The sequence below is a fragment of the Leuresthes tenuis genome, unplaced genomic scaffold (genome assembly GCF_036924035.1).
Source record: "Leuresthes tenuis unplaced genomic scaffold, fLeuTen1.0.hap1 SCAF_24, whole genome shotgun sequence".
Taxonomy (NCBI): domain Eukaryota; kingdom Metazoa; phylum Chordata; class Actinopteri; order Atheriniformes; family Atherinopsidae; genus Leuresthes; species Leuresthes tenuis.
The window spans coordinates 2,817,111-2,838,941 of NW_027325378.1; the positions used below are offsets into that span (position 1 = coordinate 2,817,111).

A 21,831-nucleotide genomic window follows, 5' to 3' on the forward strand; every position below is an offset into this window, starting at 1 on the left:
TGCAGCGTGTGCAGAGAACAGGGAAATGTGGAGCCCTTTCTTTACTTTCTCAGAGAAATGTTTGTGATGATTGGACCATTTTAAGATGTGAGGGTTGAAAAAGACATTTTTCTGAATCATTTGTCACTTTAAGCTCTAAATAACTGTTAGCTGGAGGACCGTCTGACGTGTGCTAGAAAGCCAGAGACCACCTGCAAATACCCACCTGCCCTGTCCAGCCTCGTCTTCGTACAACTCACTAATGTGACCTGAACGTCTGACTGTGCCCACGCCGGCGCCGCGCCGGCTGTCAGGAAGCAGCACCTGATGCAGCCTCAGAGGGGATGTCACTGGCCCTGCCCTGCTGGATGATGTGGGCCCTGCCCGTCACCGCCAGGCCTTCTCTGGTCCTCTGCTGCCACCTCTCAGCCGCTCTTTGACTGGAGCTGGCAGGCAGAGAAGCCTGAGCTCGCAGCGCTCAGCCTCTCAGGCCCCGGCGCTGCTCCCTTATGCCGTTTGAAACGAGGTCATTTTAAGGACGGGGATTTGAGAGCTTCAAAGTCCAGCAGAGGAGCTCAAAATGGAGCAAAAAATGAGCCGATTGAGTCGGGACATTTTGCAGCTCCCTGAAAACTGTTAATAACTTACATAAACAACACGGACTTTGCAGCTTAACCAAACTTCAAGGAGAACTGTGCGCTAACTGAGCCAAACTCAGTGTAACTGGTTGCTTAGTGACGGTGGAGTAGATGGAGGGCAGTGCTGGCCGGGGACATATCAGAGAGAGACCCTCAGAAGCTGCCCAGCAGTCCTGGCATGTCCCGGGCGCCAAAGCGAGCCCAACGACACCCTTGTTGTTGTTTTGAACCCCCCCACTGAGCCATTGCGTGCTCGTAGTGAGGGAGGGAGGGCTGCTTCCAGGCCAGGGGCAGAATCTGGCAAGCCGGAGCCCGCGCAGCCCTCCCATTGGCCGAGCCGATCTACCAACAGCTCGCTGTATCCATGGAGTCCAAAAAAATTTGGAGCCATTGAAAAACATTGCAGCAGCCAATCAGGAGCAGGCACCGGGTGAAGAGCGAGTACAGTAGTAGTAGGAATACATTAATAAAGATGAGGTAATGTGCCAAAAACAGCGGATTAAAGGGGGGCAAAGTCAACTGCAGACGGTGGAGGAATATTTAATTCCAGCAGCGAGCACTTAGTGATCTGAAGTCATTTGATTTTTCTGTGCAGCTCAGCAAATTTACACATTTTATGATCACTTTCAAAATGAAATGATAAAATTATATACCATTAAATAAGCAAGTAATCTTCTTCTGAGCAGATGCATGTTGTCACCATCAGGAAATACTGATAAAGTGTTAAAAGAGTGGGTTTAAAGTAGAGTGCGGGTGGTGCAGAGCTTCAGATCTACGTGGTGAGGACACCCAAACAGCACCACGCCCATGCAGCAGCCTGACCTCTGCGTGGCACTGGCTTTTAACGTCTCCAAGCGCCGTCCTTCCCCTCCAGCGAGCGCACGGCTGAAACCGAGCACTGCGGCAACAGACACGGCTCGGGGGCTGGCGGCTCGCTAATGTGAGGCAGGGATAGTGCTGACATTCCACTACTGGGCTGCAGCATGAGGATCCACGTGCCCCGCCGCCTTACTATGGAGGAGGAACAACGCCCTCCCTTCCCCAGCAGAGCGTCACGTGGCCCCGCCGTGGACAGGCTGAGAGCCTGAGGTGTGGAGGGGGTGGGGGGATGGGCCAAGGCGCTCGTCTGTGTGTGATTTAATGTCTGAAGTCATGTGGGGCTGAGAGGGGAATCGTGTAGCTCGCTTTTGCCTGAATTAAATATTTAGATTGAGTGGCGCAGGTATGGATGTGTGGCGAATATTACGGCGCGTCTGGCGTTGGGGTGGGGGGGGGGATTTGGGGCGTCACACTGCGGCAGAGGCGGGTAGAGCTCGCCAGCTTTAAATTTGACCTAGATTCCCCGGGTGACACGCCACATCGCATTAGCCCACTCGGCCAGACCTGGACCCGCCGGAGCTCACCGACACTGTCCTGATTCGACAGGCAGAAAATGGGGGAGCATCTCCTCCCCCACCCCCCCCTGTCAGTGCTACCCAGCTGACCAAAAAGGGCTCAGAGGGCACATGGTGGGGAGCCATGGAAGAGGGGGAGGCAGCCGCCTGTTTGTTTGTTTATGGGAGTGAAGTGAACTCGATTTCCTCGTGGCCACGCCTCCCTGCTCTCACACCCTGGTAAACATCAACTAATACCCCCCTCACCCAGATTCAGGCAAATCAAAACAAACCTAGAGGAGGACTGACTCATTACAACTGACGGCAATATCTCATCTTACTCCTGCAACGACACAAGCAGCTAAATATATACCCCCCCCCCACCCAAATGAAAACAATCCCCTGCGCCACATCACAGGAGCCTGATGAACCCAATCACCGCCGAAGCTGACGGTTTGTCCATGGAGGCACATCAGAGAGGAGGATGAAAGCGGGAGCTAAGCTCCTCTTTTTGGACGGCACCTGATGAAAGTTGGAAACCATGGCAACAGGCGCATACACAAGTCTCCTGAAACGCTGGTTTCATTGAAACTGAGCCGTATGAAGGGGCTCTTAGCGCCTCTTACCAGTCACACCAATCCCAACACTTTATCCCATCAAAACACACACGGCCTGGATGGTTTTAATCCCAAATCGATGGGTTTAACGGATAAAAAGCCTACAAGAAGACTTCTTAGAACGCGACATGGGCCTGGATGATCATATCGAGTCGTAGAATAGGTGAAAACACGAAGTGATGGATGCAAAGGACGAGCTGTAACAGGCACTATGTGGGATTTGTGTGAACTTTCCTGCAAATTTACCAGTTTTGTTCAAACGTCCGCTGCTAAGCAAACCCCCCCCCGCCCTGCCCTTGAAAGTCCTCCAACTCCTTCCCGGGTAGAGTTAGTAAATCATCAAGAAGGGCACATTGACTCACTGTCGCTGGTCTAAGCAGAACCCCCCCTGGGGCAGTTGCCTCTTGAATCCATTCCCACAGATCTCCCATTCTTCTGCAGAAGCAGCCCTCAGCCATCATTACTGGACTGACCTTCTGACTGAATGTGACTCGCCAACATCGGGGCGTCTGCAGACCTCGCCTGTGCATATCAGAACATGTGAGTGTGACGGGGAATGAGGGTTCTTGGGCTGTTCGGACAAAGTAAGCCGGATTTAGACTGAAGAAACGTGGAGGAACAGCACCTTGGATTTTTGACTTTCCTGCACAGCGGTAGCCTGACGGGATTTTTGGGTGGGGCACAGATGAGGTTTTGGAGAGATGATGAGTGTCAGATTGAGGAGTGCCTGCAGTTTCCTTCTGTAGGAGATGAGTGCCACCTGGAGGATGAACACGGCTGTGCACTCAAGGCAAAGCTGGAGAGGAAGACCACTCCCAAACCTTATAGCAGCACATTGGACCGTTTCTGGTCAAATTACAGGTAAAGTACAACAAACCAACTCTGAACTGCTTAAAGAATACACATTTCTAACAGAAGCAGCATGGGATTTTAAAAAGGAAGGGGAAGCATCCATGCTGCACGTGCAGCCAGTTCAGGACAGGTGCTCGCATGCTAACACGAATGATTAAAAACCGAATTTTACTTCCATGTTTCAAGCTTAAAGTTTTTCCAACATATACAGGAATGGCTGGAGGTCTGAGACAGGAAGTTACACAGTGTCCAACCACCAGCAGCGTAAATAATAGATAACCGAAGAGAAGCTGGGAGCTTTTAGCTGACATAACAAGCCACTCAACGTATTACATCCACTCAGATGTATCATCTCAAATTACAGATGCTGCGAGAGGGAGGCGAGAGCATCTTCCTGCTGAGTCAGGACTGGAGTCGAGAGTTGAGATTATTCTACAAGTCTTTCAATTCTTTTAAAATAAGAAAATATTTTCACTTATAATGTTTGACTCAAAACCGACAAAAACTGGATTTTTTTTCTGCACAATCGACCAACTCCTCAGATGTCGCAGTACAAAGCTTCGCCAGCAGGGGGCGGTAGTGGCCCAGTTATGAGAGCCAAGAAAAGCTTCACCTCAGGACACCGTACCACACCTCCCCGAGCTTAGCAAAGCTAATCCACCCCGTATCTATTCACACAGAGCTCCGGCTGCTGCATTAGCCGAGCTCCACTCTCCATCTATAATGCAGCACATATACTGTTCCCATGCACCGCCGCGGGCCCGTGCTCCGTGGGCCAAATAAAACAGCTTGTCATTCATTCAGGCCTTTTCAGGCGCTATGGCGGCACGGTATTAGCCTATAAACACATGCACACGCATCAGAGGTCTCTCATGGGGATACTGCTCCATACATGCACCACCTGAGGCTTAGCTGTCAAAACGCCGCAGCATTCCAGCACCAGAGCTCAGCCAATCCAGTGCGAGCTGTGTGTCATGGTAACAGTCTCCAAGGAGACACGGAGGAAACTACAACAAGGCCTGGCACACATGCGAGTAGGGAGAAACGGTGGGATGCTGAATAGGATGAGGAGAGGAAAGACAACCTGAGGGGAACTGCTGAAATATCAGGGTCTGAAATGGGGAGAGTGGACTTTATTCAAGTAGAAATCCTGCAAAAAGACGTGAAACAGCTTTAATCTTTCCTTTTAAAAGGTAACTGCACAACGTGCCTGAAGCCGGTGTTGGCGCTGACCTCCTGCCCTCCGGTTACATAAACACACCGGCCATGGGGGGGAACAGGAAGCTGGAAGCACCAACATTACTCAACTCCCTTTTATGGCCCACAATGCACTTCATTTCCTGAGCCAGCATTACGCATACACCCACAGCGCAGCACATTAGAATAATAATAATAGGCCAGGGTGCAACAAAAGGCAGTCTTATGTAAGGACACAGCTGTATCTGGGCTCTCCAGCCACTGATTGACTTCTAAAACGGGGGTTTGGTCATGTTTAAACCCCAGAAAGGTAAGAGGATGGCGGCTGGAACTTTCTACTTCCACATTAACACATTCAGGCAATAACAAAGTCAGCCTACTATCACCTTAAGAATATATCAAGGCTAAAAGATCTGATGTCTCAGCAGGACCTGGAAGAACTGGTCCCTGCATTCATCTTTAGTCGGTTTTATTATAGTAAAAGCATCTTTAAAAAGTCAGTCAGACACCTGCAGCTCATCCAGAACTCAGCTGCTGGAGTCCTCACTGAGACCAAAGAAGTGGAGCACATCAGTCCAGCTGTGAGGTCTTTCCACCGGCTGCCGGTCCATCAGAGGATAGACTTTAAAGTTCTGATGCTGGTCTATAAAGCTCTGAATGGTCCAAAATACATCAGTGACCTCCTGACCCACTGTGAACCTCCCAGACCCCTCAGGTCATCTGGATCCGGTTTTTTATCAGTTCCCAGAGTCAGAACCAGACCTGGAGAAGCTGCATTCAGCTTCTATGCTCCACATGTCTGGAACAAACTCCCAGAAAGCCTCAGATCAGCTGAAACTCTCAGTATTTAAGTCCAGGTTGAAGAAACATCTATTTTCAGCTGCTTTTGAATAAGCTTGAGTTTCAAAACGGAATCAGATTTTAACTCCTGATTTTATCTATTGTTCTTATTTCTTTCTTTTGTTTAAACTTTAAATCCTGCTTTTTATTTCTTCTGTTTTAATGTCTCTGTAAAGCACTTTGAATCACCTTACAATACAAATAAACTCGCCTTCCACCAGACAAGGAGTCAGAGACTCAGCTGAACAGCAAGTAGAGAAACAGTCCAGACTCAGAACCATGTAAATCAAACATAACTCCCTCCTAAAAATGTATTTTTTCACGTCACATTCTCCAAATTCTGAACATGAAATGAGAAAGTCAAGAATGCAACACGTGAAGCAAATATTGGAATGAAAACAAAATGTTTGAGACTCAATTTTCCGGAAAAGCCTTGAATAAACAGCCATCAGTGTGCACCATGACCGGTTCAATAACTGGGGAAAGCAGACGCAAACATGACAAAGTATCAGCCAGTTAAAATTAGGAGCAACTTTGAATAGATATAAATAGACGTGTAACCAAATAAAAGCAGATATCACGTGGTAAAAGCAGGGGAAAACACTGCCGTGTTAAAAATAGCTTCTCAGTCAAACTTTGCATTGATGGAATTACTGAAGACATGCAGTTTGTGAACTACTTTAAATGGAGCCATGTTTGCACGTGCTGCATAAACTGAATTTATCCTCCCTTATAATACAAGGAAACTGCAGGAAGTGGGGATGCTTTTCACAACCAAGAGTTACAGAAACAAACAACTTGTTCATATTTAAGTCAAAACTGTGGCTTAATTAACCAATAAGGTGTGAGATAAAACAGCGAGGGCTTACCAGAGGTGCAGCTGTGTGACTGGCAGTCAGGAGCAGGGAAGCCCGGCCTGGCAGGTGGCCCCGGGTCACAGTCCTCCAGCAGAGGTCAGCCTCTGAAGCACAGGTCAAAGGTGAGAAAACATCAGTTAACTCGTCAAAGTCAAGGCTCTGAGAGGAATAGGATGTGCAGGACTGGGAAAAAACGACAAATAAATGCTTTAAATGTTGTTTTAAGGTAAAACAAGGTGAATATTTAAGGTTTAGCTCCACGAGCACGCTTCGTGCACACTGGCTGCAGCAGACTGCAGAGTCATAAAAGGGAAAAACATTAGCAGAGAAGCTAAAAATACCACAATAAGTGTGAAACAACCCGTCTTCCTTCATCTGCCTCAGACATGTGCGCCAACAGCAGGATTTTAAATGATACTGAACAAAAAGCACAGCACTTCCTATTGTGCAATACTTCCTATGACTCACTCTGGTTTTTCTCCTTACTTCCTCCTTTAAAGCTCAGTTCAGTCCCCCAGCTGGTTGTGTAGCTGGATGTTTGGGGGGCTCTCGGTTTTAAGATTCAACGCACTTCTCTGCGAACCACAGCCTCGTTTCACAACTTGTGCAGCCCTGATTGAGAGTTTAAGCTCAGTGGACTGTTACGGCCGAGGCTCCCTTCTCCAGCCTGCATACAAATGCACGGCACCAGCAGCGGTGTTGCTCATGCATGAATGTGATCAGACTTCAAAACCTGAAACTTCAAAACCACATCGGCGGTGAGAGCTGGGCTGGGAGTCGGCTGGAGATGAGATAGAATGAGACGCCGCGAAAGGGGCTGGAAACTAACGAAAAGCTAGAGGGTGGCGCTGAAATAAAGAAAGAAACATCCTTCTGAAGCTGAAAGAATGAAAAGGGACAGCCTGGCTCCTAATCCAACAGACCTGACATCTGCAGCAGGGCATCATGGGAGGCAGCTATGCATCCTGCCTACAGCTGGGGAGCGCAACATATGGCCAGTTCCTGACTAAGCACACGAGGTTACATGGGATAAGCCCACAATATGTGGAGCTGCATTGTTAGCATTTCAAGCTAGCTTCTCTGGGATTTTGCTTTAGTTTAGAACGGAGCTCCAGGTGCTCAAACGGCTCAAACTTCACGATGAAGAAGGTTGTGTGGCGAGAGGCAGCTGTTCTGCACCAGATGCAGCCAGTTATTCAGAGGAAAGCCAGTTAAAAGAGGGCAAACTTCTTCAAAAACTCGCTGTTACACATGAACTTTGCACAGAGAAAAAAGCAGAGTAATATCACATATTTACATGCATTCGGTGCGTTAATATGTGGACTGAGTATAAAAGATTCATGTGGTCACTCACACTGAAATGTGGAGCCAATACTTAAGTGCCTTAAAGTGCAGCAGGAATGATGGCCTCCATTAAGAGAAGAAAAACTTCTGGCAACAAACACCAACTAACAAGTTACTAATTCTCAGTAATTCCTCAATTAAACACCAACACAAATATTTCCCTCCAATCAGGTTCCAGGTATCTTCTGGCTCCAAAAAGACCAAATGGCAAATGTTAAGGCTTCAAACTGGCAGCTTGCAACGCAGTGGTTGACATTATGTTGCATAATTAAAGCAGCCAGTGAGGTTTGTCCAGTGATGCAACAGATCCACTGGCTCAAACTGGAATTACCCTGTTTTTATTTGAGTTTGTAGTCATGGAGGAGCAGCAGGAACTGACATATATCGTGGAGTTTAAGACTGAATTATCCCACCAAGTCAAAGACAAAGGAGTCTGAATAGCTCATATGGAGGTAGATGAGCCGTGAGGCTGCAGTCTGCACAGCTGAGCTTTGAGCTAACATCACCAAGCTAATCATGGCAGGCTGACCATCTTCAGCTTTAAACACCAAATCCAGGGAGAAATTCATGTTGATCCGTCCGACATTTCCCTGCAGAGGCTGAGAAAATGCTGCATATATGCAAAATGTCCCCACAATCCGCTCAACAGCTAAAATATTACAGTGTGAAACTAAATGCTGTAGCTTTGGTTCTTTCCCAGCCAATGTTCCCAGGCTCTCGAGCTCGTCTGAAACCCCTCACCGGTACCTACTGTCGGCATCACTTCTTAAAAGCATCGTTTGTGGCTCATACCGTTAAGCTAAGGCTGCTGTCATTCACCTCAGAGCTGCAGGCAGAGAGCCACATGATGAGCTCAATCAAGTGTGTGATTCAGCTGTGGTCATTCCTCCGAGCTACAATTAAATCCGGTCCATCACAAAAACAGCCCGGCACAGTTAAGCAGAGTCAGTGCTGGCTGTGGGGGTGCAGAGGTTTGGTATTTCAGTCACCTTGGAGTCCAACTATGAGTCACGTGAGGAGTCGTTTCTCCTCACAAAGGCTTGAAAGGAGTCATTAAAGACCAGCTCAGAGGGCCAGATGAGTACATGCAACAACAACCAAGTCTGTACTTTTCTATTAACATGTCTCACTTCCTGCCGTTTCTTTCATTTCTCTGCCTCAGGTTGTTACTTCCTAAAAAGTGCGCCACGATGACCCAATTAAAGCTCGACTGTAGTCTAAGAACAATACAAACAAATGTATGCAACGACTCAAACAAATGTTGCTAATTGAAGCTATGAGGGTGCTATTCATCCATTTTCAGCCACTTATCGGTCCAGGAGAGAAACCCAGACATCCCTCTCCAGCTCCTCCGGGGGGATCCTGAGGCGTTCCCAGGCCAGATGGGAAATAAAATCCCTCCAACAAGTCCTGGGTCTGCCCGGGACCGGAAAACCCCCCGGAGGCATCCTAACCAGATGCCCAAACTACCTCAGCTGACTCCTTTCGATGTGGAGGAGCAGTGGCTCCACCCCAAGCTCCTCCCCCTATCTGAGCCCAGCCCCCTCCGAAGGAAACCCATATCAGCCGCTTGTATCCAGGATCTCGTTCTTTCGGTCACGATCCAGATCTCGTGGCCACAGGTGAGGGTTGGAAGAAAGATGGAGCAGTAAATCAAGCTCCTTCTTCACCACGACGGACCGGAGCAGCGCCCTGACGAAGCCCCGCCCATCTGTCCAAAGGCAAACCTACAGTCAGAACCTTCCACGCTGCGACTTGCAGCCATAGGGAGGCGACCATCTTGTTCACAAGGAAGAACTCCAACACAGAGGCGCTCAGCCCGGGGCTTATGAAGATCTTCAGAGTCCAGCCCTTCTCCAGGAGTTTGGTTCCAGAGCCAACGCTGTGCGTGGAGATGAGCCCAACATCTGGTTGGTACCGCTCCACCTCACACTCCAGCTCAGGCTCTTTCCCCGCCAGCGAGAGTCCGTCTGCATCACCCAGGTCCCGCCTTCGCCTACCGCCCCACATCAGATTACGTCCCTGCGAGTGGTGAAGGTGGCTTCCTGGTTCTTCTTCAGGCTAAGCCCGACCCGACCGGCGGGGAACCCCTCCAACCCGTTAAGGCGGTTCTGCAACTGAATAAAAGCTCTCAGATCCTTGAACTGCAGCAGGCTGCATATCATGAACATTTGGTTTTCATTTACTCCACCACATGATGGGTTAAATCCGGTTGCCATGGAAACTAAGACGCATACATTCTCACATTTGATCCGTTTCAGTTTATTTTTTCCTCCATCTTGGCGCAAAGTCTGAAAATGACGGAGCAGTTTAGTTTAAGGAGCTTTAACCACGAAAGTGAAGTGACCCCTTTCCACGGCAGCTGCAGACAATCAGAACTCCATCTATTTGGGTCTTTTCCAGCCTCTACCTCAGGGATGTCCACATCCCGTCCTCGAGGGCCGCTGTCCTGCAGGTTTTAGACATTTTTCCCTGCTTCAACACACCTAAAAGAACACGTCCCCCCTCTGTTCATTGAGCTCCTCTGGCTGCCCTTAGCATCAGATCCAAGTCCCTGATGTTAGCTACAAAGTGCTTAATGGAACGGCTCCATCTACTTGAAGGCTCTTGCAAAGGCTTCTGTCCCAACTGGGTCCCTCCGTTGGTCCCAGGATTGTCGTCTAGCAGCTCCTACACCACGCCTAAGACAATCCAAACTCTGTTCATGTGTCGTTCCACGATGGTGGAATGAGCTACCGAGCGCTACCAGAACAGGGGCGTCCCTGTCTATCTTCAAGAAGCTCCTGAAAACCCAGCTCTTCAGAGAGCATCTCCTATCCCAGCACTTACCTTGTCCTTCCCTACCCCCTCTATCTCTGCACTTTATCTTTCTGCTCTTCCTTCTATGCCTGCACCCTATCTCTACTCTGTCCCCTCTGACAGAGTCGGACTCCTGGGTTCCTTCTATGTAGCTTATTGTTAGCTTTTTATAAAGCTGTTATATCTTCATTTGTAAGTCACTTTGGATAAAAGCTAAATACAGAAACATAAACACCTAATTCAGATTGAATGGATCTCTTCAAAAGATTGTTAAGTTCTGCACAAGACTGCTGATGATGCACTGATCTGACTGGATAGTTTAGTGGTATGATTGCCACCTTTCTGGGAGATCTGGGTTCATATCCCCTGCATGAAAGGTACTATCTCCAGTAGGGGTCCTTAGGCAAGACCCCCTTACCCCATCTGCCTATTTGTAAGTCGCTTTGGATAAAAGCGTCTGATAAATGCATAAACATCTGAGTCAGGTGTGTTGAAGCAGCGGAACGTCTAAAACCTGCAGGATGTGGACATCATGTAGCATGTAGCAGCTACTCTCCCAGCGAGGAACCTGCTGTGATGTAACTGAGGCTTGACCCCACAAAAGAAGTGGCATTAATTTAAAAAAAAAGGTCTATTTGTGACGCAGGAATGGAATTGGTTGGTTTCAACACCACTGAATAAAACCTCCAACTTGGGTTGCCGTGACAACCCCTACTTCCCTTTTCCTTCGCCCGTTGAGAGGCGGTTTGAGGAGGGACGTCGACTGCGTCACCGAAGCCCACAGAGCGCAGCACGGCCGCTGTGGACAATCATTTCCCTGAGAAAACTCCCCCAGATCGGTCCCAACGGACTGAAATGGCACCAAAGATAAACCTGTCGAGGGCTGCCTTCATCTGCAAAAACAGGACTCGCACCACCCAGGCAGCTGCAGGCAGTCATGCAGCCAGAGCCTGAAATGCAGCTCTGCAAATACGTCATCACGGTATTCAGATGAGGCTCAAACACAGAAGGCTGAAACATGACATCCACCGTAGAGTTACTGATGCTTTGGAGGTTCAAAAGATTAGAACAAAATGAATAAATGGAGGCAAAGAAAACCATTTAAATTCATTTAAAACGGGCAATAAGAATAAAACATGTTTCATAATCCAGAGCTGATATGGTTTCATTAACTTATTATTAGTTAACTGGAAAACTAGATCAGAGAACATGTGGCAGTTTTAGCTAAAGACTAAGATTCAGGCTGAAAAATAAAGATATTGAATGAAGAAGCTCGAAAATAAAGAGTTTGGCCAAAATAATGCAACATAATTACCCGAATTAATGAAAAAAGGTGCACATTTCAGGTGTCAGTACAGTGGAAAGTTCAACATGTGAGAGCTGATTAAATGCAGCACAAGCAGAAGCGAAACTAACAGAGTTTTAGCACCATGTGAGGATGGAGGTTTGGTGCGGGGGCAGCACTGCAACGGTCCAACGCTAAATAAGCGAGTTCATACCACGCTGATACGCCATCTGCAGCAACACGCCTGCTCCGTGGCCGCCGACATGTGGGTGGCCACACGAGGATGTCATGCTAGGTTCAGAGCGCCAAAATAGATGTTTTTTTTAATGATTTCATGTCATTTTGTCATTTATTGTAACGCAGTAAAGCAATTAAATCCAGCTGCATCGAGAGGAAAATCAACACCTCGTCTTCTGTCGGTTTTCAGCACATATGTGAAAGGTGTGTTTTTCTGTGTTATTTATAGCTTTATGCTGGCAGACTGAATGCAAAGTGCCTTCTGCTTTGTTTCCACATTCACTGAGGAGATGTTGCTGCATCCTGTTGAAGGCCTTCAGATGGCCACACAAACCCGCTCCGGCTTCTCATTACGAGCACGCTCAGGCTTTCAGATGAGCCAACACCACAGGACGGAAGTGAGAAGGTAGAGAGGAATGCTCGAGTCTACCGGCAGAGCTGCAGATCAGAGGCTGGCACAAACACACACTGACTAATGCACGGCTGAGTGTGTTGCTCATTATGGCCGAAGGCTGAGAACATGAGCCACAGTCAGGGCCTCTCCAGCCCGTCACCTTCGGCTCATTTAAAAGCAAAACACTCAGCAACTATTAAAGGAGGGATGCAAAGATTGAACTGCTGCATATACCTTTCACACTTTATCTAACGAGGAAACGCAGCCCGCTAAGATTGGACCGCAGCTGCCATAAAACCGAGAAACAAAGAGCTTATAGAAACAAACGCCAGGCAGAGTGTGGAGATAAGTGGGCTGAGCAGAGGTAATAAAATCAGCCCAAGTCAGAGCTCTGTCAAGGAATGAAGGCTTGAATATGCAATCAATTCAACTTCCCCTCAAAATGACATCAAAATAAACTCTTTATACCCAAAATTTAAAAAAATAAGCAAAGAAATTTAAAAAAAACCACAGAAGCAGAATCTCAGTCTGACAAAAAGCAGCAAAAACCAAAATCTTACTCTGATGTCATCACTCTACACATGGATGCTTTTCTGGATGTTCACACTGCACACCAGATGCTCACGTGCACTCACATGCACTGACATGCACGAATGGTGGGAGAACAGAGAGACTCGGATTGCAACACTCACAGAGGGAGTGACTCCCTCATTAATCTCAGTGAGACGCCATCCTCACACAGCTACTGATTAACACAGAAAATGGTTTATTTAACCTTTAAAACGGCTCAAATGTGGTGGTTACCTGGTTCCAATGTTTCACGCCGACTCTTTAGTTTGACGACACAAGAAAACGGTTAATTCAATTCAATAAAATGTTATTTATAAAGCGCCAGATTACAACAATTATCATCTCAAGGCACTTAAGTAATAAAGTCCAATTCAAGCCAATTGGAATGCAATTAATTGTAATCATAATCCAATTAATTCATATGGAGCCAATTAAAAAATAATATCCGAGCTAAGGAAACCAACAGATTGCACCGAAACTTAATTAATTAATAATAAAAGCTGTTTGAATCCAAACTCGGTGAGTCCTGCCGTTGGCTACTTATTAGAATTATGAGTAAAAAAGGTAGAAAAGCTCAATATTTGCACGCGTCAACAGGGTTTAAAAACTTTATTTTAAAGCTTTAAAACTGCAGCCATGTGAACAAACATAGAAGCTGAAAGACGGACACACAGAGGAAGGCACACAGTTCCTCCCACTTAAGCATGTCATCAGTTCTCCTCCGATGGGCTGATGGACAAGAGCAGGCATGCAAGAGCAACCAGGGGAGGACTCAAGACAGGAAGAAGAAACACAGACAAGTCCGTAAACTGTGGAATGACAAGTTTCCGTGAGCCTAAAACGACATGACTTCACTAGATGGTGAACAGATAACGAAGCTGCACGCCAAAGACCTTTAAAAGCATCACGTCGGCAACATGAAACACGTCTGAAAGTGAGAGAGGAAAGCGTCCATCTCTGCTGGATTAGGCCACGCCACGAGAAAGGTGCTGAACAGGATCCCAGAGACGATGCTAATCCAAACAGCTCTTTTCTGCAGGAATACTCACATTAGTGTATGAAATACAAGGAGACGGACACTGAGAGGCCTGTAAAAGAGCCTGTTCTCTGTGTCCAGCTGTCCCAAAACGCTCCTCGGAGTGGAATACGGCGCCTGAAACTCAAAGGATGGCTTCCAAGAGAGCAGCTACTGTGAAGGAAATAAATGCATGCTGGAAATGCCCCAAATCCACATTAAAACCCCCCAACGGTGCAAGAGCTGAACGTGCAACAGGGATTCTGTGTGGACCCACTTGCTGCTGTAATGGGGTTTAAAATGCAGTTTGTACAGCGAATATCTGCAGTCACCCCACCTGAGGCACAGCGCTCAGAAACACCGGGTCTGGTTGCAAAGAGGCGTCCGGACCCCTCTGTGTCGATGGGACTTTCCTGCGAGGCCAGCAGAATGTGTGCCAGAACCATCGGTACCGGCAGCCTCCTTCCAAACTAAGATTGTGCAGCTTTCAGGGCCACAAATAAGACATTCTGCAGCGTTGTCCGTGGCATGAAAACATCAGAGCAGCAGCCCTCAGGGAAGAGCACCAGAAACATGATTAATAATTCACATTAACCAACATCTCACTCCAGCTGTAGCATAAACAGCTGTCCGCACATGAGCTGGAGGAAGTAGGAGGGAAACCTCTGCTTTGTTCCGTCTCTTCATGACAAAAAGGCGTTTCAGTGACTTTCAGAGTGCGACGGCGTTCCAGCACGGCTGCCGGTTTAGCTTCTAGGAAAAGGTCGAGCCCAACTGCACCTGCAGGTCTGTACCTGCAGCTAACTGGGACTCATGAGGTGCTGCCAGGTGAAGTGCGCCCCCCCCCAGGGTTGCTTCACTCACTGAAATAAAGCATTACGCCACTGATGCAACAACATTTCTCGTCACTTCTGCCGCTTTTGTCAGTTCTGCCGCCGGTTTTCCACGACGCTCACTTCCCGAAAACAGGGAAGAAAGCGGGTTTTCTTCCCTCCGCCTTTTATCTGACCCGTTTCTGTTGGTATGACACAGGGAGCAACAAGTTTCACCACGTCTGAGATCTTCAAATCGGCACCAGTCAGGTGCTGTCATGTCTTCCAGAAAGCTTTGAAAGTCTGAAGCAAAGAGATTTCAAAACACCAAGAGCTCGAATAACCTGGAAGAATGTGTCACTGAACATGCCGGCTTGCTTCAAATATCTGAGATTACAGACAGAAAAAGATGTGCACGGCCCCAGAAACCCTTCTCCAGCCTCCAGCCCTGGAGCTGGAGCTGCCTTTTTATTCATTAGCAACACGAGGAGCTGAAGTCTACAGCAAAACATCCAGAAACTACTGGATGAGTCTCATTTCTGGCTGGTTTGAGAGTGAAATATCAACCGATTTAAACACCAAACGAGCTGTAAAGTTGCTCAGTATAACAGGAAGTAAGCTCAAGATGACGCACCGTGTGGCAACCTTGTACTTTTAGAGTTATCGTTATGATCCAGAATGAGTTTCCTTCTGCAGCCTTTCGCAGTAAAACAGGTGGAAGTCAGCTGGAAGGTTAAATCCGGCACGGAAAAATAGATTAACGCAGGCTTCAGTGCATATTCTCCATAACAAACAAAAGATAACGGAGCTGGAATATATTCACCGAGTCTCAGCTGAAGTGTGCAGCTTCAGGGACGTGAGGCTCTGTGGATCCAGGCTTAGGATCGCTGTGTCTATGCAAATCTTTGAGATGATGGGATGTCGTAACTCAGCTGCAAAGTCAGCAACAAAGCACAAAAGCCCCGGTTCTGGGGACGAATGCTGAGGAAGCTTTGACATCATGTGCTGGCTGGCAGCCGGTCGCTCTTCATCCTCATCAGAAAACAGATTCTTCACATCTTTGGTTCCACTTTTCCTCCCCTGCCCCCAACTAAAATGGTCTTATGTTATCCAAGTAGACACTCCAAGCCCTTTGAGACACCTTTAATGTAGATGCTGCAATTTCACAATCTGCCTGGAAGTTTCACTTCCACTTTCCGGCACCATTACAGACACGAGGCGGGAAGTAAGTCAGATGCACTTCAGTGTTATGGTCCTGTGGCTGCAAGAGATGCAAAGACTGGCACACTCCAGAGAAATCCACCTTTAAGTCAAATTTAAAGATATTCAAGACCCGCAGGTTGGGTCGGAGCTGGGTTAATGATTTCACATTCATTTCATGTATTTTATAATGTCTTTTCCAGCCTCCGTGCAGAACGTTAGACTAGACATCAGAATATACGGAAACTAGTGCTTTAACCTCTAATAAAATAACAGATTACACGTTTATATGCTGGTTGCATGCGGTTCTGCGCTGTATATTTAGTCCAAATACGCGCACACGTTGAAAACTGGCCAAATCTCATCATCTGCAGTGATCAGAGTGACGATCATCAAAGACAAACCAGCTCCAAACAAGCCCCAGCTGTCAGTGTGTGCGTTTCCTTTAATGATGCATCATTTGCTGCCTGTTAAGCGAGCGGACCCAGATCGAGCCCTACGCTGAGTTTAAAACTGTGGACACAATGCAAACACAGCTGATAGCCTGGCTGGAACAGCACGTTGTGGGCAAAGCATGTCAGATTCAAAGCCTCTGGACAAATAAGAGAAGAATCCGGCTGGCGGTGCCGCCGCGGCTCTGAAAAGGGGAAGTTAACGGTGCAAGTTCAGCATGAGACGCTATTCATCGCCGCTATTTCAACCATACAGTTAGTTTTAGGACCCGTGGGTGTAGCTTCACCTGAATGCGTTTAATTCAGCCTCTGAGCGGCTAATTGTGTCGCTCAAAACAAGCTTCGGTGAATGGCAACCGGTGGATAGTAAAGCCGGCTAGTTGAGAAACAGGAAAAAGGCGAGAAAAAGCAGTATTTTCTTCTCTTTTTTTTACCTTGATGCTCGTTGAGAACCACGGCAGTCGATGTCTGGATACCACGCTGGAAGCAGCGGTATGGACTCAGAGGAGAAGAAAAGCGATTTGCTGATTTGCTGTTTCCGGGTTAGTTATCCAGCGTCATTGTGGTCCGGGGGTGGGCTCGGTTTGCTCAACGGCTGGGCGCGGAGCGCGGGGCGGACGGTTACACACCCTCCCTTCCGGTCTGAGAAACGGACCCGCCCGGCCAGAGAGCACCTGCTCCTTTGTTCTAACGGTCACTTCCAGCGGATTACTACTGAACTAAGGCTGTCAATAAATCCCACCGCTGCTTCGGTCGGGGCTTCTAAACATTAACACTAGTTCCAGTACTTTGCCCTCTAACCAGATAACGGAGGTTTAGTCACTCCACCGAAGTGCCCTTGGGCAAGAGTGGGGAAAATAAAGCCTACAGAGGGCGCTGTTGTGCCACTGGACCCCCAAATACTTCACTTATTTAGCTGTACAAAGTTGTTTAAAAGCAAAATATCTATTCTTACAATTCTTACAAGTTTTAAGCGGCAAATAACAGATTTTTACTGATGTTCATAATATAAAATGTGATCAAAAAGCCACACAACAGCAGAAAAGCTGCAAATGTTCATTTATTTGACTTTTTACCTTAGTTTTGTTAAAAAAAACCTTGTGATATGTGAGCATAGCTGTGGCCACGCCACATATTGGGCATTATACAGACCTTTTACAGCTTTAAAGGCTCGTGTTACAGTGCTGTAACTCACCTCCAGGCTCTTTCTAATGTAACTGTGAGCACAAGCTGGTTACTTTCTGGATAGAGGTGATACTGGTTGAGGGTAAAAAGTGCTTTGACTACCATTACAGTCAGTTCTGTGGAAGAAAAGAGGTGAAATAACCAAGTTAAATCCTTTAATTGAGCACTGAAGTGGGAAAAAAAAGGCTTGAAGATGAGTTATCATCCTGAAAAATGACCTCAGCATGATGTAATGCACATTATCCATCAGTTCATTGACTTTAACCCAACCTCATATCATCTGATTGTGAAATATACCTGTTGTTTTTTTCTAAGTAGTCATCTTTTTATGTTTCATTGGACCAAACTAAAGTTCCTGCATCGTCTCCTTGGTGATTCATCTCTGAATCTCGCTCTCTTCCAACCATCCACAGTCCACGACTGCTTCCATCGGCCCACCATGACCGTGTTTTCTTCCGTTTAGGTGTCAGTGATGGTTTACGTTCTGGATTTGAATCAATTCCCTTGTTTTTAATTTATTTTGTTGTGTATTTTCTATTTTCAGGCTTTGAGTTTTCCATCTCTTTGACACTTTGACATTAAATTGATCGACCTGTTTGTTTCCCTTTTACAACCCTCCTAATTTATTTGCTCTTGCTCCAGATGTCAGACACATTTTACGAGGATCAACCAGCATCTTGTGCTGCACTGAGCTGAATTACCTTCCTGAAGCAGTCTTGTTGTCCTGTCCTTTGTTTCCTCTGACAGCTCTCTCGTTGGGCCCATGTTTCCTGTCAATCAGCAGGTGCAACAGCTCAGAAAACTCTGTTTTTAACGCTTTTTAACCGCAGACTCATCAGTATATTTAGACTTGTGCAAGTATTTGCTTAGTCATGTAAATTTAGCAGTTAAATAAAACTGTTTTCTGTCAAATCTGGGATTAAAACAGCTAAATGAACATCCTTGATTCCACATTTTTGTTATTTTTCTGCTGCATAGTCGTAACAACAGAGATTTTAATAAGAAAAAACAATCAGCAGCTTCTGGAATATAAAGCAAAATTATTTTTTGTCCTTCCTGTTTCATTCCGCAGTGCTGGATGATCATGGAGAGCCAACATACCGGGACTGGTTCAAAGGTTTCCGTCTATTTTCAGATAATTATCTCATTTATTTAACAGCTGCTTGTTGATCAAAGTTCAAGATGGAGCTTTTCTTGCCACTCAGTGTTGTTCACAACCTAAAAGACGCAACAAGGCGTTTATTAAACCACTTCAGGGTACAGTTTTCACCACAGACGGACACTAATTAAGCCTGATTACGCAGCGCAGCTGTCTCCAGTTGTGCGTCGCGGCCCATAAAGACGCGCTGAGGCGGCCGAGCTGGTCCATTTGAAAGAACATTTCAGAAAAGCAAACGTTTGTTTCTAAACGGGACAAAAAACCTCTATAGTTGACCAATTTGTGCAGCTATGGTGAAAGAGAAGACTCACATCAACGTGGTGGTGATTGGCCACGTGGACAGCGGGAAGTCCACCACCACCGGACACCTCGTGTACAAATGTGGCGGCATTGAGCAGCGGAAACTGGAGAAGTTTGAGAAGGCTGCGGCTCAAGTAAGAGGCTAAAACACGCTGTTAAACCTGTGTTAAAGGGCGGCTTGACTTGGTCTTTCTTTGCGTTGCAGGTGGGGAAGAGCTCCTTTAAGTTCGCCTGGGTGTTGGACAAACTGAAGGCTGAGCGGGAGCGGGGCATCACCATCGACATCTCACTGCTCAAATTCAACACCCAGAAATACACGATGACCATAATTGATGCTCCGGGCCACCGCGATTTCATCAAAAACATGATTACTGGGACGTCTCAGGTAAATATGACGGCCTTTTCCCTCATTTCCGTGACGGGGCGGTATTCTGAGAAGCTGCGCTGTTTCAGGCGGATGTGGCCCTGCTGGTGGTCTCTGCGGCCAAAGGAGAGTACGAGGCCGGCGTCTCCAGAAGCGGACAGACCAGGGAACACGGCCTATTGGCTTATACTCTGGGAGTCAAGCAAGTCATGGTCTGCGTGAACAAGATGGATTTGACTGAGCCGCCTTACAGCCAGAAGCGCTATGATGAGGTGGTGCGAGGCGTGAGCGGCTTCCTCAAGAAAATCGGCTACGACACCGCTGCGGTGGCGTTTGTTCCGATTTCCGGCTGGACCGGGGAGAACATGATCACCGCCACCCAGAAGGTAAGGGCGTTTCAGGCTCCAGCTGCGGGCAGATGTTGCCATGCAGCGTGTTACAGGTGGGAATGTGTGCAGATGCCATGGTACCTGGGCTGGAAAGTCAGGAGAAGGGAAGGGATTTCAAGTGGGAAGACTCTGCTGGAGGTGCTGGACTCCATTCACCCACCTGTACGGACAACCAACAAGCCGCTGCGACTACCTCTGCAGGATGTGTACAAAATCGGAGGTAAGGTGTCCCGTGGTCGGCTTTAGTTGGGTGTAATTACTTAAACTGCTCATGTCAGGCCATTAAGGAGGCCCGGGAGGGGGAGGGGTGCGTAGGTAGCGGGGAGGAGGCCCGGCCCCGGGGAGGGTGTGTAGGTAGCGGGGAGGAGGCCCGGCCCCGGGGAGGGGTGCGTAGGTAGCGGGGAGGAGGCCCCGGGGAGGGGTGCGTAGGTAGCGGGGAGGAGGCCCGGCCCCGGGGAGGGGTGCGTAGGTAGCGGGGAGGAGGCCCGGCCCCGGGGAGGGGTGCGTAGGTAGCGGGAGGAGGCCCCGGGGAGGGGTGCGTAGGTAGCGGGAGGAGGCCCCGGGGAGGGGTGCGTAGGTAGCGGGAGGAGGCCCCGGGGAGGGGTGCGTAGGTAGCGGGGAGGAGGCCCGGCCCCGGGGAGGGGTGCGTAGGTAGCGGGGAGGAGGCCCGGCCCCGGGGAGGGGTGCGTAGGTAGCGGGGAGGCCCGGGGAGGGGTGCGTAGGTAGCGGGGAGGCCCGGGGAGGGGTGCGTAGGTAGCGGGGAGGCCCGGGGAGGGGTGCGTAGGTAGCGGGGAGGCCCGGGGAGGGGTGCGTAGGTAGCGTGGAGGAGGCCCGGCCCCGGGGAGGGGTGCGTAGGTAGCGGGGAGGAGGCCCGGCCCCGGGGAGGGGTGCGTAGGTAGCGGGGAGGAGGCCCGGCCCCGGGGAGGGGTGCGTAGGTAGCGGGGAGGAGGCCCGGCCCCGGGGAGGGGTGCGCAGGTAGCGGGAGGCCCAGGGAGGGGGGTGGTTTAGCAGAACTAGAACCTGTTTTTAAACGGGTGTCCAGGAACTGTAAGTGTTCTTCTCTTCAGGGGTTGGGACGGTGCCAGTCGGCAAAATTGAAACCGGCATCCTCAAACCTGGCATGACCCTGATGTTCTCGCCGGCCAAGCTTACTGCGGAGGTCAAGTCCATTGAGATGCACCACCAGGGCCTGCAGACCGCCCTGCCGGGGCACAACGTTGGCTTCAACATCAAGAACGTGTCTGTGAAGAACCTGCGGCGTGGGGACGTGGCCGGGAACGCCCAGCAGGACCCGCCATCGGATATCCGCAGCTTTGAAGCTCAGGTTTGTTCAGTCCAGTCAAACTGGACCTCTTCCCTCGCTCTTTGAACTGATTTGACCTCTGACATCTTCAGGTGATCATCCTGAACCATCCAGGAAGGGTGAAAGCGGGCTACTCCCCCGTCCTCAACTGCCACACCGCCCACGTCACCTGCCGCTTTGCTGAGCTGAAGGAGAAGCTTGACCGCCACACGGGCAAGAAACTGGAGGACCACCCGCAGATGCTGATGTCTGGAGATGCTGCCACAGTCAAACTGGTCCCCATTAAGCCCATGTGTGTGGAGAGCTTCTTCACATATCCTCCTTTAGGTAGAGTACGAGCTTCAGAGTGACACTGATCCAGGATAATGCTCCCGTCTAACCGTCTCTCCTCCACAGGTCGCTTTGCAGCGAGGGACCTGAAGCAGACGGTGGCTGTGGGGATCATCAAATCTGTGGAGAAGGAGCAGGGCTCAAAAGCTCCACGCAAAGCTCAAGTGTGCAAATAAGTTCTGTTCCCAGTATTCTGGTAATGCTGCACGTAAACCCTTTTATTTGGTAAAGTGGAACCTTTGTGTTGTGGCACAAAGTGCTTGTGTTTTCTTTAAGGTGTATGATATTCCTGTGTTAATATCATGCTGCAGTGTTTTCTGGTTTAACTGAGCTTATCCAA

The 21,831-nt window shown here is 48.5% G+C and overlaps 2 protein-coding genes across 4 annotated transcripts in view; one reads left to right on the forward strand and one right to left on the reverse strand.

Annotated features, from left to right (window-relative positions):
* Window positions 1-17,005, reverse strand: part of fam49bb (family with sequence similarity 49 member Bb) — a 34,929-nt gene extending 17,924 nt beyond the window's left edge. Inside the window, exons 1-2 of one of the 2 annotated variants that reach the window (XM_072378437.1) lie at window positions 16,896-17,005; window positions 6,366-6,457 (exon numbers count right to left, since the gene is read on the reverse strand). The gene's annotated coding sequence lies outside the window, so the exon portion shown is untranslated. The remainder of the gene's footprint in view (window positions 1-6,365; window positions 6,458-16,895) is intronic. The other variant, XM_072378438.1, reaches the window with a different exon arrangement.
* Window positions 17,006-18,743: 1,738 nt separating this feature from the next.
* eef1a1l3 (eukaryotic translation elongation factor 1 alpha 1, like 3) lies at window positions 18,744-21,831 on the forward strand. 2 transcript variants are annotated; one of them, XM_072378444.1, is made up of 7 exons: window positions 18,744-19,239; window positions 19,311-19,490; window positions 19,559-19,855; window positions 19,928-20,078; window positions 20,926-21,182; window positions 21,254-21,488; window positions 21,558-21,831. In XM_072378444.1, exons 1-7 carry the CDS (start codon window positions 19,096-19,098, stop codon window positions 21,665-21,667), a joined length of 1,374 nt encoding a protein of 457 aa, XP_072234545.1. In that variant the 5' UTR covers window positions 18,744-19,095; the 3' UTR covers window positions 21,668-21,831. The 2 variants fall into 2 exon arrangements, with proteins under 2 accessions (XP_072234545.1, XP_072234544.1); XM_072378443.1 differs by having other exon boundaries at window positions 19,559-20,078.